At 37.0% G+C, this 19,995-nt stretch overlaps 2 protein-coding genes across 3 annotated transcripts; one reads left to right on the forward strand and one right to left on the reverse strand.

Annotated features, from left to right (window-relative positions):
• Nucleotides 1–637: 637 nt before the first annotated feature.
• LOC120150056 (E3 SUMO-protein ligase SIZ1-like) lies at nt 638–16,188 on the forward strand. 2 transcript variants are annotated; one of them, XM_039162769.1, is made up of 17 exons: nt 638–894; nt 1,050–1,087; nt 1,721–1,801; nt 1,914–1,956; nt 2,566–2,638; nt 2,873–3,035; nt 3,900–4,030; nt 5,007–5,075; nt 5,227–5,314; nt 5,403–5,478; nt 5,740–5,813; nt 6,052–6,159; nt 6,386–6,547; nt 13,669–13,773; nt 13,863–13,943; nt 14,014–15,223; nt 15,513–16,188. In XM_039162769.1, exons 2-17 carry the CDS (start codon nt 1,064–1,066, stop codon nt 15,647–15,649), a joined length of 2,625 nt encoding a protein of 874 aa, XP_039018700.1. In that variant the 5' UTR covers nt 638–894; nt 1,050–1,063; the 3' UTR covers nt 15,650–16,188. The 2 variants fall into 2 exon arrangements, with proteins under 2 accessions (XP_039018700.1, XP_039018693.1); XM_039162762.1 differs by having other exon boundaries at nt 638–890.
• Nucleotides 16,189–16,521: 333 nt separating this feature from the next.
• LOC120149368 (auxin response factor 4-like) lies at nt 16,522–17,009 on the reverse strand. Its single transcript, XM_039162169.1, has 2 exons — nt 16,794–17,009; nt 16,522–16,702 (listed from the first exon to the last, which is right to left on the reverse strand). The coding sequence occupies exons 1-2, from the start codon at nt 16,913–16,915 to the stop codon at nt 16,522–16,524; spliced, it is 303 nt and encodes a 100-aa protein (XP_039018100.1). The 5' UTR covers nt 16,916–17,009.
• Nucleotides 17,010–19,995: the final 2,986 nt, after the last annotated feature.

Consider the following 19,995-nt stretch of genomic DNA (forward strand, 5'->3'; position numbering starts at 1 on the left):
AAATAATTAAAAATTATTACGAGCAAATAAAAATTAAACTCTTAAAACGAAATGCAGAGGAGCTTAAAACGAAATGACTACGGAAATGACTCTTACAAAAATTAAATTTCAAGTAAAAAGAGAAGAAACATACCTGAATAAGCTGTAGAGTGAAGACCAGAGGTTTGAAAGATCGGCGTACTAACAAGAGGTTTGAAAGAAAAAAATTTATGCATTAACTTATCCATAATATTTGATTAAATTATAAGTTATATCTTATACAATATTAAGATTTATAAATTAGTCTCTAAAATTACACCTAAATTCATAATGATCCAAAATTTAATATATATTTAACTGAGTGGACGGATGTGGGGCAGGCAGATGCGGGGTAGATAAGGTCTCAAACCCATTATCCGCCCACTACTCACGATGAGTTCCAATTTCTAAATCTACACCCGCCCAAGACCCACTAAAATTATACACATTTCTACTCTAATTAGAATAGACACGATACAAAATCCACAAAATTGTACCCGTTTACCATCCTACATAAAACGCCATTTCGATTTTCTTTCTGGCTTCCAGCCGGTCAACCTACATTTAATTGCAGTCCAATCTTGCCCAAATAATAAAACAACATAAAGAAAAAAGAAAAAGAGGGCGTGGGTTACAAATTGAACACGGCAACACGCAACTTCACTGAAAGCCGTCAAAAAACCGGATTTGATAGCCGGCGATAAGTCCGGTCACTTTTGTAAATTTATTTTCTTTCAAAAGGTTACTTCGTTCTGGTTGGGACTGCTTCGCCCAGAAGGAAAAATCAGCGTCTTCCACCCTCCGATCCATATTTCCCCATTTTTATCTTCAATTCATCAAAATTTTCCCTTTTACTCATCACCAGAAGCTTCGTAAGTTCGTTTAATCTGGTCGTTTTGATTCTCTTTTTCTGTGGATTGATTGATTGGTCCATTTAATTTAATTTAATTTTGGTTTTGATTATGTTGTTTATTGATTCGTAATTTTTGAGTGTTTAAGTTTTTTATTACTGTTTTTTTGTTTGTCTGCAGACTGTGAACTGAACATGGATTTGGTTGCCAGTTGCAAGGTATTTAACTTTTTATTTTTATGTATATATATATTTTTTATTTACTATTTTGACTACTCCTGGAGTTTTTTTTTACATATGACTTAGCTCTTTAAAATTTCCGCTAAGAGTACATTTTTGTATACCTTTTTGGGGATTTTTTTACCAAATTTAATACCTTTTTGGGGATTTTTTACCAAATTTAATAAACTGGGTCAACTATTGTCCGTGATCTTTTTTTTTTGCACCGTAATTTTGATTTTTGGGCTGCTGGTAATTGTATAAGGAGTTTTCTCCTTATGCAACATTTGGTACGGCTTAGGTGGCTTTGTGAACCTAGTTTTGAGTTTGCAAGTAAGTTAAGCTTACTATGTATGCATTAGTTGGTTTCAGCTTCTTTTTCCTGGTGGAATCTGTATTAATTGTGCACACGGGAGTGTTTAGTTTAGTGTCACTCAGCTTTTCTAACTCCATTTTATGCAGCCACTTAAATAATGGGATTTATATGTTTACCACGGTAGTCTCTTTAGCTGTATTTTTTAGTAGATAAAGTGGTATGTTTCTAGTTGCTACTTGTTAAGATTGATGCCAACCTGTTGATGTTTTCCCCAATTTATATGTTGAGAGGTTAATCAAAATGATAATGCCTTGTAGGATAAGTTGGCATATTTCCGAATAAAAGAACTCAAGGATGTTCTCACTCAATTGGGTCTCTCAAAGCAGGGAAAGAAGCAGGTGGTAGCTAAAGATAATGCATTTTAGTTTGCTTTCAGTTATTTGCATTTTTATTACAACTTGCACCTTCATGGTGTATGATTATTTTTACCTTTGTATAATTTCATTTTAGGACCTTGTTGAGAGGATATTAGGCGCCCTTTCTAATGAACAAGGTAAAAAATTATTCCTCGTTTAAATTGACAATATATAATTACCATAGTCATTTCTTGGGCTACTTTATCTTTCAGTCATTTATTATTTCTTGTATCACCCTGCTAGCCTGAGATGTAGTTTGTTAGAATGCTAGTATTTAGTCGTTGATATACTTGTGTGTGTAACATACTCAGAGTTATATTGTCAGACATTTAATATATATAAGCTGTACAGTGGTATGAGTTTCAGCAGTTGGTAGAATTAATATTTTAGTCATTTTTAATGGAGGAAAATAATTATGAAGCTGTTTTCTTGCCTGATTTCAATGTGGATTCGCTGGATTCTAGATATGATAGTACTTAACCATTTTATTCATTCATTTCATTATGATATGATTTATTGTTGCATCCAATGGCATTCTAAACTTTTAGCTTCATTATTAGTGTTTTATTAGTGCAGTGTTTAGGTGAGGGAGGGAGGGAAGGGGTTGCATTCAAGTATGTTGTCAGTAGAATTGTATTATTTCCTGAATTTTGTTGTCATTAGATTCTAGATAGTTCAAAATTGGCCCTTATAATTTTGTTTAATATGTTCAGAAACTGAGCATAATTGGATTTGTTCTTTCCCAGTTGCGAAGATGTGGGCAAAGAGGGCTCTTGTGGGGAAGGAAGATGTGGCAAAACTTGTTGATGACATTTACAGGTTTACTTTACATTTATGATTTAGCTCTGCTGAAGGTTTGATGAAAACACTTCCGTGGAATTAATTTTTTTTTCTTTTTCCATGTGAAAAAGTTACGACTTACCATCGAGATAAGATGATGCTAGTGCATCTATTTATCCATTTGAAGATTATTCTATGCTTTGTATTACTTTTATTTCCCCTCTAAATTATCTTTTTTTTTTTTAATTTCCTAAGTGTATTTCTTGTCCTCAGGAAGATGCAGGTTTCTGCAACCACTGAATTGGCATCAAAGGGAGAGGGCATGTCAGACAGTAGTAATGTTAAAGTTAAAGGGGAAATAGATGAACCTGTTAAATTAGATATTAAAGTTCGTTGTCCCTGTGGAAGTTCATTGGAGACAGAGAACATTCTCAGGGTGATGATAATGAACTTATTGTTCTTTGCCTCACTATTTTATTTTAATGATGATTGATCTTACAAGTGTGATTGAAGTGTTGGGTGGCTACCTTTTGTAAGTGTCAATGTCATGTTGCTTTATTTATGGTTGTGATTTTATTCCTCCTTGATTTGTACACTTTGATGCAAAGTTTTCGTATTTCTATGTATCTTAATGAATTAAATGTTAACTTTGGGGAAACTGTCTAGTAAAAATTATGGATGTATCTCACGCAAGAAAAAGATGGAAATAGTTAGTTGGCAATGTCATTGTTGGATTTGCTCGGAAACCCGGATTTATAGATTCAGACACATTAAATTTCTAATGGATTTTCTTTACCTTAAGAGTCTTGTGGAGCAATTCATTTCCTAAAGTTGGCATCTACCATAACAAGTAGACATCTTTTCCGGTTGCCTTTGCAATAATAGGTATCATATGAATCCATGTTTTGGAAAATGATGAAGCATTTGATTCGTTGCATTTGATTTGACTTGACAACATATCCCCTGATTAATGCCAGCCTTTCATGCTTATGTACTTACATATGAACCTTGTGCTGATGGAGTTATATGAGCTACACTGCTTTTGAACTTCTTGTTCTAGTGCTGCATTTTTAGTGATTATTGTTATAGTGATGTTAAGGAATCATACTTTTGTGGTCAAAACATATTAGTTTTGTTCTTAATTTTGGTCCGCATGATATGCTCTTCTCCATATTGAGAAGATAATCATGGATTCTGAAGATGACAGTTTTTGTTATCCACTACAACATTGCCCTTTCTTCTACCTTAAACTGAATTGCTGTTTTTTTCTTCTTCTAATTCTTCCTTGCTCTGACAATAGTGTGAAGATCGAAGATGCCAAGTGCGGCAGCATATTGGCTGTGTTGTAATCCCAGAGAAGCCTATGGAGGGAAATCCACCACTTCCTGATCAATTTTATTGCGAGATTTGTCGACTAAGTCAAGCAGATCCGTATGTCTCTCCCTGTTTATTTGTGTTTTCTTGTGTGCATGTGATTACTTCAAATTGACCTTGAAGCTATTGGCTGGTTTATGGTTTGGTTATAATATTGACATTCAATATCAGATATAGAAATACACCAATGTATTTATTGTATTTCATATCTAATTAAATGTGTCCTGTCTTTATATTCATCTTGCAATATTCACATGAAAGAAACTAATGGTGCAATTTGGTTGGATAAAGATTGACTACTGGTTGAACCCTTGTGATAGTCAGAATATAAATTAAGATTCAGTACTTGTAAGTATCTGCTTGCTTTTGTGCCACCAAACTAAGTAGGCAAATGAAAGGAAAAATAGATTAGTTTGAGAAAAAGTAGGAGCTATTCTTTTTTGGTGTTCGTAAAATGCAATATATTTTTTTAAATGATCAATCTTACCTCCCCCTTACCCCATACATATGGGAAAAAGGGACAGCCATTTTTTGTGATAAAATGAGGGATATTTTCTTAGTTTTATGGTTTATTATTATTATGGTTATGTACTCTAATCATGGAGTTTGTATATAATATCTCAGTGATATGATTTAGTTGGTGGTTTTACACATTAATAGTAAAGATTAGGAATTGTGATGGGAAATATATAAAAGAACCTTCGATTTCCTGTTAGGAATTCTTTTAAAATCAAAGTACTGCTTGTAGCTATAGGATTTTTAAAAAGGTAATAACTCTACCACTGAATAAGCATTATCTAGTATTTTAATGCTAACTGGATTATATATTTTTTCTATAGCAACCTTTACAGCATGCAACAATACTTTGTATTTGCATTGTACTTCCTATGATTATATGGATGCATCTAGGGAATCTTTTACTGGACATAAGTTAATGGGTTCTCAAATTTTGTTCAATCTATTAGACCTTGATATTTAATCAAAAAAATTTATGTTGCATTATTTTAATCCAAAATGTCTTTCCCAATTGCAGTTTTTGGCTTACTATTACGCACCCTTTATATCCAGTGAAGTTGGCTATTACAAGTATCCCTACTAATGGGTGAGTGAACTATATGAAAAATAGTAAATTCTCTCTTCCCCCATAAACATCCAGTGCATTTATGTTAACACTGTATGCTTTATATGTAATGCTTAGTGACTTTTCCCTTATTAGTTTGTTAGTTTAGTAATTCAGATCCACCATTTTACAGTACAAATCCAATGCAAAGTGTGGAGAAAACATTCCAAATTACGAGAGCAGACAAGGACTTGTTGATAAAACAAGATTATGATGTCCAGGTTGGTTTGTGTAAAAAATATTAAGAGTTTGATGGTATTGGTTTTGGTTATCTATCTTGATTTTTTTGTTTCTCATCTTGTCAAATAGGCATGGTGCATACTTCTGAATGACAGAGTTCCATTCAGGATGCAGTGGCCTCAATATGCTGATTTACAGGTCAATGGTATGGCTATTAATGTTTTTCTTTTACAACGTAATTGCTAGCTACTGTTTATTGCACTTGTCATTGAGAAGCATGCTTAGATATAAGAAAAATAAGAAAAAATATAGGAGCATGCTTGGTTTTTTCCCTCATTTTTCTAATTGAAACATTGTTGCTAACATCTTGTCCTTGAGTATTTTCTATGCATGTCTCGATTTTGATATTTTACGTGTAATCAATTTTTGGGCCTACAAGTGACAGACTGACAATCGTTTTAAACAGGTGTACCTGTTCGTGCTATTAATAGACCCGGCTCGCAGTTGCTTGGGGCTAATGGCCGTGATGATGGTTCAATTGTGAGTTTCTTTCCCTTCTATGAACAAGATGAATTTTGGTTTTACTTTTTACTTTTGATGTATATGGAATCATATTTTCCCTAGAATTAACCTTTACATGCACAAGAATGTGATTGATATAGGTGGAGAAGCTGGCAGGCCAGATTATTGCACTTTCCTTGTAATCTTGTTAATATTTTTATATGTTACAGAACATCAATTCTCTAAGCACTTGTTTCATTATCTGTGCTTTTGTCAGATAACTCCATGTACTATAGATGGAATTAATAAGATAACTTTGACTGGATGCGATGCTCGTGTTTTCTGTTTTGGAGTTAGAATTGTTAAACGTCGAACTCTTCAACAGGTATGATAACAACTTCAAATATCTATGGTTGGAGATTTACCCCTGAATTTCGTACATTGATATCAAGTTTTAACTTGAGATAAATGATAGTTGAACCACTAACGTTAGTATTATGCTAGTTCTATGATTTGAAAAGCAAATTACTCCATTTCTGTGCAACTAAAACTTACCTATCTATATTTGGTGTTCTTTGTGTTCATTTCATATTTCTTGTGGCATGGCCTAGATAATTAATATGATTCCAAAGGAGACTGATGGTGAACGTTTCGAAGATGCTATTGCTCGGGTTTGTCGTTGTATTGGTGGTGGAACAACAACAGACAATGGTGATACTGACAGTGATCTAGAAGTTGTTGCTGAATTTTTTGGAGTCAACCTATGTTGCCCTGTGAGTCATTAGTAGTAGTTTACTATCAAGTGTCATCTTTCTTATGTTGAGGATATTTAATGTTTAATTCTTGGGCATCATTCTTGAAATATTTGATCAGTTCATATTGTGCCTTGTGGTATTTGTGGATCATATGCTTCTAAGTATCACTTTTGTACCAGTGAAGTTGCTATAAAATGTCTATAGCCTAAAAGTGAAGCATCTAATGTTATGTGTATTTTGTAGCCAATTCTAGTTGAGGCTATAATGTCAAAAAAATGCACTTAATCCTTTATTTAGGTGCTGCTGCTATTTATCTTGCTTGTTTATGTAAAGTTGCATGTGTTCCCATCCAACCATTGGAACCAATACTATAACAGGCTTGTTTTGGTGAACTTCAGACCTATTTGACAGATTTATTAGTCTACATGGATAATATGTGTTGTCATATTCTTTTGGTTTGTTCCAGAAAGAATTTAACTTTATCATAGCACCATTTGGGTTCCATATATTTATGTGCTTATCCTATGACCTTTTTTAATGTTATTTTTTTCGCTTTGTGTAGCATGTTTACATATACATCCATGTCAACTGTGTATTTATTCTAAGTTGAATCTAACTTTATCATGTAAGAGGGGATAAGTCTCCTTCCTCATTGTTTTCTTCTACAATGTTGAGTGTTAATGGGATTGGAGAGCGAGCATGAGAGACAACAGTAGAGACGGAGCGATAGAGAACTTGAAAAGTCACTCTTCCTCCGGTGAGAAATGGACAACGTTTGTGGATAATCTGAGCAAGAGAGTTTCAAGGTGAGCATTAAGGGAACTATTTCATTATCAGGGTCCAGTCGTTAGGGTCTTTATTCCAAGTGTTAAGAACAAACCAAAGTACAAAGCCTCTACGTTCGCATTTGTTCAGTTTGCTAATGAGGCTGGTTTGAGGAATTCTATTGAGAATGTCAATGGAACGTGGATTAATGGGAGGAGAGTCTCAGTGGGGGCTGCTAAATATCAGAATTCTCAAAGAAGGGCAACTGATGCAGGTAAATCCCAGGCGGAAGCAAAGAAGTCAACTGAAGGTGAAAAAAGGAGGATTAGATAGGGAGTCGAGTCTCCGAGAAGTATAAGGGATGACAGATCTTACAAAGAAGCACTGGTCTTGGCTAGAAGGTTGAGGGATGAACCTGAAACCCGGGAGAATTGAGGGGGTAAAATGCAAGCTGCAACAGGGATGAGGAATGTTTGGGAGATGCGTATCCTTCCAGATGAGTCGAGTTGGATGAAATGCTCTTTAATAGGGATCGTTAAATCATCCTTTGAGTTGGAATTGGTGCAAAAGGCTTTGTCCAGTGATGGAATCGAAGTAAAGGTCCTAGCTGGGGTTATGCATGGAACTCTTGTATTATCACTTTCAGGTCGGTTGAGGAGTTATTGAAGACGTGGAATAATAAGAAAGATGAGTTGTTTTTCTGGTTTGACTGGCTGGCTCCCTTTCTGAATGAAGATGGAATCCCAATGGCGTACTGCTTGATTGAATTGTATGGAGTTCCACTTTTATGTTGGCACGAATCGTTCCTGGAGAGGCTTGCTGGGAGGTGGGGGTTGTTGGTTTGCATTCAAGAGTTTACCAAGAATAGAGAGGATTTGTCGGCGGCGAGATTGTTGGTGAGGGTGGCTAGCCCTTTTGACATTCCGAAAATGATCACTTTAGGATCATATGGGAGATCCTTTAAGGTGATAATTAAGCTAGGTTCGGTGTTCAAAAAACCGAGTGATTTTCTAGGAAAGGCACTTGAAGGGGCTTCAGATGATTTTTTGAATGAGGATGCATCGCCGGAGGATGAGGACGGTGGTCAAACGATTTTGGTGGAAGATGGAATTGAATAGTCATTTGAGGAAACACGAATAAGGGTGGACATGTGGCTTGAAGAGAGAAAAACAATTGGAATTGAAGGCGGCAGTGGGGAACAACAATCATTGATGCAGAATAGAGTTAGAGAACTTATTAATAACGGGGTTTCAGATCTCCTTGATATTGGGAGAAATCCTATCGGGGACTATGAGGGTCTTGGTCTGAGGAATATTATGAACCCGACTTTTAATAAACAATCCCAATTTGAGGAAAATAGTGAGCCCAATTCTCCCATTTTGAGAATTAAACCTTCTGGGCTTGTAGTGAACATAGCTCTTTGTGGGTTTGGTAAGCAGAGATGATCGGGCCTTGCCTCAAGTGGATTTGGAGCGGGACGAATTTGAAGGACTTCAGATCAGGGCTGATAATCCGATAGGAGGTGGAGATGCTTCAAATAAAAAATGGTTTTTTACGTGGGGGAGGAATTGTTTTAGGAGGATTCGATAGTCCACAACATAGGGTTTTAATCGGAAGATCTTCATCCCCTCTCTCGAGTCGTAGCTGTACAAGAAGTGGTACAATGGATAGGACAGAGATGGTGTTCTATGACAGAGTGTATAGTAGATCAAACAAGAAGAAGATCAGAGTGGAATCGGAGGTGGAAGGCTCTCTGGTGAAAGATCCTGAAGCGAATGAGGAGTTAATGTCCACTTGGCAGGTTAGCAATATGATGGGTATAACTTTTAGGGGAGGAAAGAACGCCTTTGCCAAGAAATTTTCGGAGATGAGTAAAAGCAGGGGTATGGATGGTGGGAATTAATCTCACATCTTTGTATCAGGTGTAAGTTTTGATGTTTCATGGTAAGGTTATCGTGTGTAACGTGGAACAATAGGGGCTTGGGGAGGAAGGAGAAGGTAAGGGCGTGAGGAGTTTTGTTATCAACAGGAAACCATCTGTTTTATTTTTGCAAGAAACTGAAGTGGAATTGGTGAGACCAGCTATGTTGAGAAAGTTACGGGGAGGAATCTAAGTGGGTTCGTTGTGTCACATTCAGAAGGGTCTTCTGAAGGAATTTTGAGCCTATGGGATGAAAATTGGTTCGACTCTCAGGTGCAAGAAATTTCTAAACGGTTTGTGGCAATTAAAGGAAAGTTCAAGGACAACAAAGACAAATGTTTCTTTGTCAACGTGTATGGCCCTACTGTTGAGTCGGAGGAGGTTTTTTTTGAGGAACTGCTCAATTTCATGGGTGCAGTGGATTGCCCCTTGTGCATGGGAGGCGATTTTAATTCGTACTTGTCTCAGAAGGAGAAAATTGGAAAATCTCAAAATTTGCGTTCATTGAGGTTATTCAGGGAGTTCGTTTTTCAGGCTAAGTTGGTGGATTTACCATTGGCTGAAGGAAGCTTCATGTGGAGTAACAATAGGGAAGCCCCTTCTTTTGTTAGACTTGATCTGTTTTTAGTGAATGCTAATTTTCTGGTGATGTTTTTAGATATTGTTCAGGTGTTACTCCCAAAGTCATTATCGGATCATAATGCAATTGTGTTGGAAAGAAGTGAGGTTAATTGGGGTCCAAAACCCTTTAAGCTATTTAACTATCTTATGGATGAGGTGGGATTTCAAGACATGTTGGAATCGAAAATAAAGGAGGTGAAGAGGGACAAGAGGAGAGGAATTGAAAATATTCTCAAAGAATTAAAGAAAGCAATCAAAAGCTGGTCAACCAGAGTCGCTTGAAGCTGCCCAGAATGATAGTGAATTTAGAGAAGTCTATTTCTGAATTGGAGGCAGAAGCACAACAGGGGTCTTCTTTGGTTTTGATGGAGTCCATTACGAGAGCTAAGAAAGAGTTGTGGTCTTTGTGTAAAAAGATTAACAAATCTGGTTTCAGAAATCTCGGGCGAAGTGGATTCAGGATGGCAATCGGAATTCAAGATATTTTCACTAGTGTGCTTTTAATAGCGGAAGGGTTAAAGCCCTAAAGTTTTTGGAAGTGGATGGTAAGATGGTTTCGGACCTGGATCAGATAAAATCTAGCGTTCTTGGGTACTTTAAGAAAGCATACAACTTGAAGCCAACATTAGAGGTGGTGGATATGAACCTGCCTTTCACTAAGCTAACCAAGGAGCAGTGTTCTTTTTTGGAAATGAGCTTTTCGGAGGAGGAAATTGGGAGGCAATTGTTTCGTCGGATAGCAACAAGGCACCAGGACTGGATGGTTTAAACATGGGGTTCTTTAAAAGATTATGGTCGTCTTTGAAGGAGGACATATTGAAATTTTTCAATGATTTTTACTCGGGAAAGAAGCTAGGAAAAGGTGTGAATCACTCGTTTATCACGCTGATTCCGAAGAAGTCTAATCCGGTTGGCTTGGAGGGGTATAGGCCCATTAGCTTGGTTGGAGGATTGTATAAGATTTTGTCGAAAGTGTTATCAAGAAGACTAAGGATGTGTATAGATTCGCTGATCGACCCTTCTCAGTTCGCGTTTGTTCCAGGGAGGCAGATTTGTGATTGCTCCTTTATAGCAAATGAAGGAATCGATTACTAGAGGAGGAAAGGGTGGAAAGGTATTGCTTTTAAAGTGGACTTCAGAAGATCTTACGATTAAGTTGATTGGGCGATCTTGATCAAAATTATGGAGTATATGGGGTTCGGGCAGAGATGGCGTTCTTGGATCTTTAAGTGTCTATCCTCAACATCTATTTCAGTTTTAGTAAATTGATCTCCTACAGAAAGCTTCAACATATCTAGGGGATTACGCCAAGGATGCTCATTATCTCCGTTGTTATTTAATTTAGTGGGAGAGTTGCTAAACCTTTTGTTGTCGAAGGCGGTAAAGTTGGGTTTGTTTAATGGATTTCAGACCAGTTGCGCTAATAGTTCTTTCTCGTTCTCTGATCTGCAATTCCCTGATGATTTGCTAATTTTTTGTAACGCACCAAAAGGCCAATTGAAGAATATTAAGAGTATTTTTGTTGTCTTCAAGATGTGTACAGGGCTGCAGTTAAATCTATCGAAGAGTAAGATATTTGGTATTAATTTGGAGGAATCAACTGTCAAAGAATGAGCAAAATCAATTGGGTGTTTGGTTGGGTTTTTTCCGACGGAGTATCTTGGGCTCCCCTTTTGTTCCAGGAGGAACTCGGAAGCTTTATGGGAGTTGATTTTTTCAGAAATTTTATCAGAAGTTGGCTGGGTGGAAAGCAGCGATGTTATCCCTTGCTGGAAGGGTTGTTTTAGTGAAGGCTGACCTAAATGCGCTGCCGATTTATTATATGTATTTGTTCAAAATGCCTTCCGGTGTTCGAAGAAGTTGAATTCAGTTCTGGCTAATTTTTTGTGTGGGAGCTCAGCTCAGAAAAATCGAATTCACCGGGTGAATTGGTCGACAATTTGCAAACAAAAAGATTACGGGGGTTCGGGTATCACAGATTTAAATATGATGAATAGGGCTTTATTAGGGAAATGGGTATGGAAATTTGGTAGCGAAAGGGAGTCTTGGTGGAAGAGGATGGTGTGTTGCAAGTACAATTTGGATAGAAGGTCGATTTTGTTGGATAATAATTTGTCTTCCCATTCTTCTTGGCTTTGGAAGGGAGTATCAATAACTTTTGGTCGAATGATGCTTTTGGTCTTTGCTTCCACAGTCATCTTTTGCAAGTTGGAAAGGGAAATTTCGTTCTGTTTTGGCACGATAGATGGCACTGCAGCATTTCTGAAGGTGAAATTTCCCAGGCTTTTCGCCCTTTTGGTCAATAAGGATGGGGCTATTGCGGATTTTGGTTTTATAAACAATGGGAGATGGTTCTGGGATATCCAAATAAGGAGAAATCTACTGGATTGGGAAGTTGATCAATGGATTGAGTTATTGTCGATGTTGGATAATGTTAGTATTGGATCTGTCGCTGATGATTGTTGTGTTTGGAGGAGAGGGTGTATACTCGGTTAAATCGTGCATTAACTTAGTTTATCATCTATCCGTTCCGGATTTGTCTTGGTCGAAACTTGTTTGGGTTGGAATTGCACCTCCCAAAGTGGAGACATTTTTATGGCAGTTTTTTCACCAGAAGATGGCTGTTAAATCTGTTATAATTAGAGGTGGTGTAAGTGGGATCAAGGATCCTCTTTGCCCCGTTGTGTGGTTTGGAGCCCGAGTCTATTTTTCATTTGTTCTTCTCGTGCAGTATAGCTTGGGGAGTATGGGTGTGGTTTCTAAGGTTGTGGAATGTATATACAACCTTGCCTAATAATCCCAAGGCGTTTATGTATTCTTGGTTTGATTTACTTCCGAAATCTGAGATTTGGAAATTCATCCCGAGTGCTGTAATGTGGATTGCATGGAAATGCCGAAACCAAATGGTTTTTAAGAATGGAAGGTTGGATCAAACTCTACTGTTTTTTCTTGGCCAGATATAGGGTGCTTCTTGGTTTTCGGCAAAGGAGTCCAATTTCCCTTTTCTCCTAGATTGTCTTGTGGGAGATCTAACTTTGGCTGATTTGCACATTGGTCTTACGAAGAAAGTTCCTTGCTCGCCCTATTGGTGTCCCCCTCCACTGGGTTTTTTTTAAAGTGAATGTGGATGGGGCTGTAAGTTGTGATTGGAGGTACAATGGTATCAATGGACTTCTTAGGGATGCTAATCATAAGTGTTGGGGTTCTTGTATGCGTATGGACCTGGCCTCCGATTCTTGCTGAGCTCAAAGCAATTCAAGCTGGTCTGAATTTTTTTTGGATTCAGAGTGGATCGAGAAGGGGCGTCTTATCTTGGAAAGTGTCATCCAATGCTTTGAATTGGATTAAAAATCCGGAAGCAAGTCCTGCTGCTTTTGTTCATCTGGTTCAGGAAATTGCCAAGCGCGTGTTGGATTATAATGTGATTATTAGGCATGTTCAGAGATGTTTTAATCCGGAAGCAGATAGTTTAGCTAAGTCGGGCATGGGGTAATGTGGGGTGCTTCTGGTTTGTTGTGTAGATTGGGTGTTTTTTGAGGGTAGAGGTTTTGTTTTGTGGGGAAGGATTGTATTTAAGATGGGTTTTACCCTGGATGTATTTTCTGTTTAGTAATAAAATTTGGGCACTCTTTTTCTCCTTCCAATGTCCTTTGAGATACCTATGTAGCTTGACGGTTAAGAAGGGGGTTTTTTAACGAGGCCCTTTTCCTATCAAATAAAAAAAAAAGTGTTAATGGGATTGGACTAACAATATTTCAGTATTGCACCCTTCTTGGATTTGCTCTAAATCTAATTATATCTAACTTTCTTTTTTTATGTTTTCCTGTGACAGATGAGTGGTTCAAGAATGAAGGTGGCAGGAAGGTTTAAACCTTGTGTTCATATGGGTTGTTTTGATCTTGAAGTTTTTGTGGAGCTGAACCAACGTTCTAAAAAGGCAAGCAACTATTATAACATGTTCATTTCCAGTTATAAGTACCAGTATTTTGACTAGCATTTGTCTGAAGAACGTGAATGTGATTGCAGTGGCAGTGCCCCATTTGTCTGAAGAACTACACATTGGAGAATGTTATAATTGATCCTTATTTTAATCGCATCACATCCAAAGTGAGTGCCTTGTGGTTCTCTATTTATGTAGATGATATCTGTGTGATAATGTTGATTATCCGTGATTTAGATGAGGAATTGTGGAGAAGATATTACAGAGATTGAGGTCAAGCCTGATGGTTCTTGGCGTGCAAAGGTTAAAAGTGAAAGTGAGTGCGGAGAACTTGGTGATCTTGCACAATGGCACTCTCCTGATGGCACCTTATGTGGATCTGGCAGTGCTGAGGTCAAGCCAAGAGCTGAAACATCGAAGCAGGTCAAACTTGAAGGTGCTTCTGAAGGTCATACAGGTTTGAAACTTGGTATCCGGAAAAATCGCAATGGATTTTGGGAAGTTAGCAAGCCTGAAGATTTGAACACCTCTTCTGGTAGTAGATTACATGAAAGGGTTGAACAATACCAGCAAAAAGTTATCCCTATGAGCAGCAGTGCTAATGGAAGTGTTAAGGATGGTGAAGATCCCAGTGTGAATCAGGATGGTGGTGGAACTTATGACTTCACAAGCAATGGAATTGAACTTGATTCCCTGCCTCTGAACATAGACTCAACATATGAGTTTACCTATCAAAATCTAACTGGACCAGCCGGAAATGCAGAAGTTATTGTTCTTAGTGATTCAGATGAAGAGAATGAAATATTGATATCACCTGCTACTGCCTATAAGGATAATCATATTGATGTTGCTGGATTTAATTTTCCAGTTGCTCCTCCTGGAATTTCTCATCAATATGCAGAAGATCCATCTCTCGGGTCTGCAGGTAGTTTGGGTCTTTTTAATCCTAATGATGAATTTGGCATGCCTCTATGGCCATTACCTCCAGGAACACAAGAAAGCTCTGGGTTTCAACTATTTAGTACAGATACAGACGTCTCAGATTCCTTAGTTGGTCTGCAGCATAATTCTCTCAATTCTCCTCCATTGATGAATGGCTATACAATGGCTCCTGAGACAACAATGGGATCTGCAACCCTTGTTCCTGGTTCCATTGGTCAGACTGATATGGATATGAATGATAGCTTGGTTGACAATACCTTGTTTGGTGGAGAAGACCCCTCTCTCCAGATATTTCTTCCAACCCGTCCTTCAGTTGTATCACCACAGTCAGATTTGAGAGATCAAGCAGATGCATCAAATGGCCTTCGGACAGATGATTGGATTTCGCTTAGGCTTGGAGGTGGTGCCAGTGAAGGTCATGGGGATTCAGTCACTGTAAATGGATTGAATTCAGGGCAGCGAATTCCTTCTAGAGATGATGCTTTGGGTTCTTTGGCCGACACCGGTTAGTTTCCGTCTTCTTTTGAAGATCTAGTGCTGTATCTTATGCTTGAAAGTTTCCATATAACAGAAAGCGAATAGGAAAGGCTTCAAGCTTGTTCTATGAAATTAGGGAACATCTCAACGCCAAAACATTATTTATATAATTAAAGTTAAATAAAAATCTTTAACAAAAATATAAATAAGCTTCTTGTTCACATTATATCTGTTGTAATATTCTTAATACACTCTGCTTTAGCATTGCCTAGCTCAACCTGTTGTTTGATAACTGGTATTACCCACTCCTTCTGCAGCTTCTCTGCTACTTGGCATGAACAACAATAGATCTGAGAAGTCGAGTAGGCAAAGATCAGAGAGCCCTTTCTTATTTCCTCGGCAAAAACGTTCTGTAAGACCGAGATATCTTTCTATTGACTCAGATTCTGAGTAATTGGAGTAGTTTGTCGAAAAATGGCCCTACCTTGTGAATCATCTTACGAAGAACTGTGGTGATCACTCATGAAGAAAGTTCTGGCATTTCAGTTCAACATGAAATGTAAATTTGCAGAAGGAAAGCTCGGCTAAAAACAAAGAAAGTTGGCTACAGGGAGGTTCTACTACATTCGAGTTCCCAATTTTTTTGGTTAAATGGTGAGCATGAGGCTTTTTATACATGTTAACATTGCGCATTCAATTGAGCAGCTTCTAATTTATGCCTTGTAATTGGGTTGTTACCATCTGCTTCACCCACATTGAATACCTATTAAATTGTACAGTGTATGATTTACTCTGACCAAATCGGAATTTTGATCCAATGGTTTAAAACCCTTTGGATGCAGATGGGGGGCTGGGGAGGGAAAATTCAAAGATCCACCGTTTTGCCTCTGTTTTAAAAATGTCAGGATCAAATAGCCTCTAGGCTGAGACTAAAATTCCAGTTATTTGTAAGATGATATTTGATCAAATCGAAGCCCTTAATGTTGTATCCATTAAGCTTATGCACTAGTTTGTATGATCAATATTGGCGATCCAATTTATCCATTGTATAATGTCAAGCGACCCTGGTGTTGTAAATTGATTGGTACCACTCAGTATGATTCGGGTTTAAAACAACAAGCATATTAAGTGGATATTCAAGTGGGATCATCTCCACATTTCTGGCTTTTAGAAATGAACTAGTACGAGACAATGCATGGATGAAGCATACATTGTTGATGATGAGTAACTTCAATTGGCAAACACCATAGGACCAAAAAGGTCGCTTTTTAGCTATCAATAATACTTGATAGATAGCTTCAGGATTTAATAGCAAAACACTGATCTTCATTCCCTTATGACTGGTGGGGAGCAATCAGGCAGCCCCACTGAGGAAGACTTTGATGCTTCCATTATCACTGCTGCTTCTTCCAGACAGCTTTGAGTGTCATCAATGCCCATTCCTAGGCTCATCTTAGCCACTTCTTGTGTGTATATGTGGATCTTTGATACCACATTACAAAATTCTCTGCAAACACAGCGAAAAATTCATCATAGCAGCAAAGATATTTTAATGCAACAAGCTTGATAGCCAACATAGCAAGGAGCGTGAGACTTACTGCCATGGATCATCTCCAACCACCATTACATCATTCTCACTGTCGGTGTACAAAACTCGCCACCCTTTACCTGGATCACTGAGAAGACCTTCCATACTGAAAAGACGTTCTAGTGCAGTCATTAAGTCTTCGTATCCATAGAGTCTTGAGAGATCAATGGATCTTCCAACCAAGCTGCCCTGCTTGTGAACCTTCAGTCAGTCAAGTCAAAGTCAGTAGGAGACTTGTCACACCTCAATAGGGTTAGATTTCTTTTAGTTTAAATATGTGAAATGATATGAAATTGATTGGCAAATAATTATTTTATCATATCATTATACTATTAAACAAATTGAGAATACTATAATAGGTGGAAGTGGACAAATTGTTGATTTGGCATTTCATAATTGAAAAAATAAATTATTATACGAACTCAATCATGAAGACAAAAGTCTTTGGAGTCTGACAGAGAAAACAATTATGATTCATCCTTTCGGTTTGTAATTCGATTGTTTTCTTTTATTATAATCTTGGTGCACCCAATAAAACATATAGTAAAGCAATCAACACAGCTTGGGTATATACTTAACTATCCTAGCATTCTTTGATGGATATTAGAAGTTGCAAGGAACCCTGAACTCATGCGTGAATTGATGCAAAACACTGACAGGGCTATGAGTAATATTAAATTCTCTCATGAGGGGTTACAGAAACCATGCTCGGCGAACTGAACATGATTGTTCAACAAGGCGATGATGAACTCAAAAGCAAATGTGTAGGAGATTGCTGCCCTAGGAACCTGAAGTCCACCTACGAGATCGGGAAGCGATTCGTTAAGAAGCTGGATTCCGTGACGAGCTGCTACGTAAGGCGGAGCATTTCTACTCAAACTCCGCCATCGTTTTGAAGCTACCACGTAACCGGGTTCTAATGCCCGAGTGACCATTGGAGAACACTGTTAGCTTGGATTCTGCGGTTGAGAAGGCATGAGAAGCAATTGAGAAGACACGGGAAGCAATTGAGAATGAAAATGATAGGACCATTAGATTATGTAGACAAGGCGGTGTGGGGAAGACGACCCTTTTGAAGAAAGTCTGCAATGAATTCCATAGGAGAAAGAAAAAAATAATAAAAACAATGAGGAAACAAGTAAAGAAAGTATGGGTGAAAGAAAGTCTGGAGTGAAGTAATAGTAAAGCACGTGGGTTGTGGGGAATTTTAGATATCATGCAAAAAAGGGTAAACCACAAGGTATGACATCCAAGTTTGGTGAGATCTTTATCTTGTCTCTTAATTTCCAAGTGGTTATAGTTATGACATAATAGTTTTTACAAGATCAATTTAGTCCACGATGTTAGTAATTAAATATTACTAGCTCTTCAAGTTTTAGTTATGCAAATTGGGTTTCCAAATTATTATTTCAATTCTAATAAGCTATCTTTATGGAGAGGAAAATTATTTGGATACGAGTTAGTAATTTTGATGGTCTGAATCGAGAGGAAAATATTAGAAGTTGAATCAAAGATCGAGGACGTTCGAATGGAATTTAAATGGTCGACCAGTATGACACGAAAAATCGAGGTAATACTTTACTACCTCTTTATGCTTTATGGAACATGTTGATATTGGTAAATGCATGAATAAGATAATGTTGGTCACTTTTGTGGAGTTAAATAATTTATTCACTCTATATGAATGTGGTAGAAATTCTGTAACTGAATACAGATCGAATGACTAATATAAGAGATTGAGGAATTGTTCGAATTAAATTACAAGTTTGTGATTAGTGATAATAAAATCAACAGTGGATTTGTAACTTATATTTTATATCATCAAAGGTTACATGTTAAAGGTACTTGGATGGGAAATTATGAGAATATTTTGATGAGGTAAAATTACAAAATTACTCTTATATTGGAAAATGACAAGAATTGTCCCTGGAAGTGGATTAATAAATCTGAAGTCATATTGATTTGATAAATATATTGATGTGCATAAGAAATGTTAATTTTACTTGGAAATTATGGATAACCGGTTTTTAACCCCAAGAGGGTTTATGCAAGATACTAAAAGTTTGTTAAAGAATCATTTCAAAATCAGAGAATGTTCGAGGAAACAACTAACCATAGGATCTCTAAATTATAAGTATGCTCGTTAAGAGTTAATACCGAAATCATCTGATTAAGAAATTACGAAAATACTCTTGAAAGGTAGAAATAGCTCGAGTTGACCCTGAATGAAAAAATACTTTGAGGATTTGTACTTAACTCAATGAATTACGGATTTAATTGTTAAGATCCTGTCTTTGTACAAAAAATTTCTGATAACCTGTTGGTAACTACTAAGAAGACAATTGATCTGAAAATCTTCGAGTTAAGAATAAATTATCGAGGGTGCTCTTTTGTCAGAATTATTTGAAAGGTCTGGAATAAATGATAAGTTGGAGTTAAATAATAAGACAGAATTGAAGGAAAAGATTGAAATACACCGGATCTATAAAATGACCAGAATACCCCTATAATGAAAAAGACTCAAGAATATTACCAAGTTCAGGAATGATTGGATATCCTCGAGCTCTGAAAAGAATGGAATGAAACTGAGCACCAGAATGACCAAAATACCATTATAACCTAAAATTAGTAGAAATGTTGGATTAATTAAGGAATCCAAATAAACATGGATGTGGTACTGTTCTTAAAAGTTATAGATCACATATTAAGCCGAGCAATCAATGCTAGTGTATATGTCAGTACCTGAAATGTATAGATGTTACTTGAATGTGTGTTCGTCTTCTCAAGTGTGGTTCGATGATAATTTTGAAAGTACTCAGCTCAACTAAACTCTAGGTCGCATTCGATAATAAGAAATGGATATTTGTAGACAAATCAACCACGAAGACCAAATTAAATTAAACGGAAGTACAATATGTATCTGAAATTCAGAAACGTCTGGATTATTTGGAAAGCTATGAAGCAACCGAGATAGACTTGACTGATAAACGAAATGACTAACCTCAATGACTGATGATTAAATAGCTGATTAGATGAGTTTGGGAACACTGTTGAACTTACATGATGAATTATCCTTATGGGTCATAAAACATGAATCAAGTACGTATGTATTTCCTGATATCGTTGAAATATGGAAATGAAATAAAGACTATTGAAAGATCTATTTAGCAATGATTTCAAAGATGATTTATTGGCAAGAATTGTTAGTATTA

Source organism: Hibiscus syriacus, unplaced genomic scaffold (assembly GCF_006381635.1).
Source record: "Hibiscus syriacus cultivar Baekdansim isolate YM2019G1 unplaced genomic scaffold, ASM638163v2 tig00002793_pilon, whole genome shotgun sequence".
In the NCBI taxonomy this organism is placed as follows: domain Eukaryota; kingdom Viridiplantae; phylum Streptophyta; class Magnoliopsida; order Malvales; family Malvaceae; genus Hibiscus; species Hibiscus syriacus.

What these genes read in the sequence shown, in the direction of transcription:
- LOC120150056 (XM_039162769.1), top strand. Translation starts at nt 1,064, where the DNA reads ATGGATTTGGTTGCCAGTTGCAAG. An exon ending in TTAATCGCATCACATCCAAA is followed by an intron (nt 13,944 to 14,013) that starts GTGAGTGCCTTG and finishes TCCGTGATTTAG; the next exon opens with ATGAGGAATTGTGGAGAAGA. An exon ending in GGGTTCTTTGGCCGACACCG is followed by an intron (nt 15,224 to 15,512) that starts GTTAGTTTCCGT and finishes CTCCTTCTGCAG; the next exon opens with CTTCTCTGCTACTTGGCATG.
- LOC120149368 (XM_039162169.1), bottom strand. Translation starts at nt 16,915, where the DNA reads ATGACTGCACTAGAACGTCTTTTCAGTATGGAAGGTCTTCTCAGTGAT. An exon ending in GTTGGAGATGATCCATGGCA is followed by an intron (nt 16,703 to 16,793) that starts GTAAGTCTCACG and finishes CTGTGTTTGCAG; the next exon opens with AGAATTTTGTAATGTGGTAT.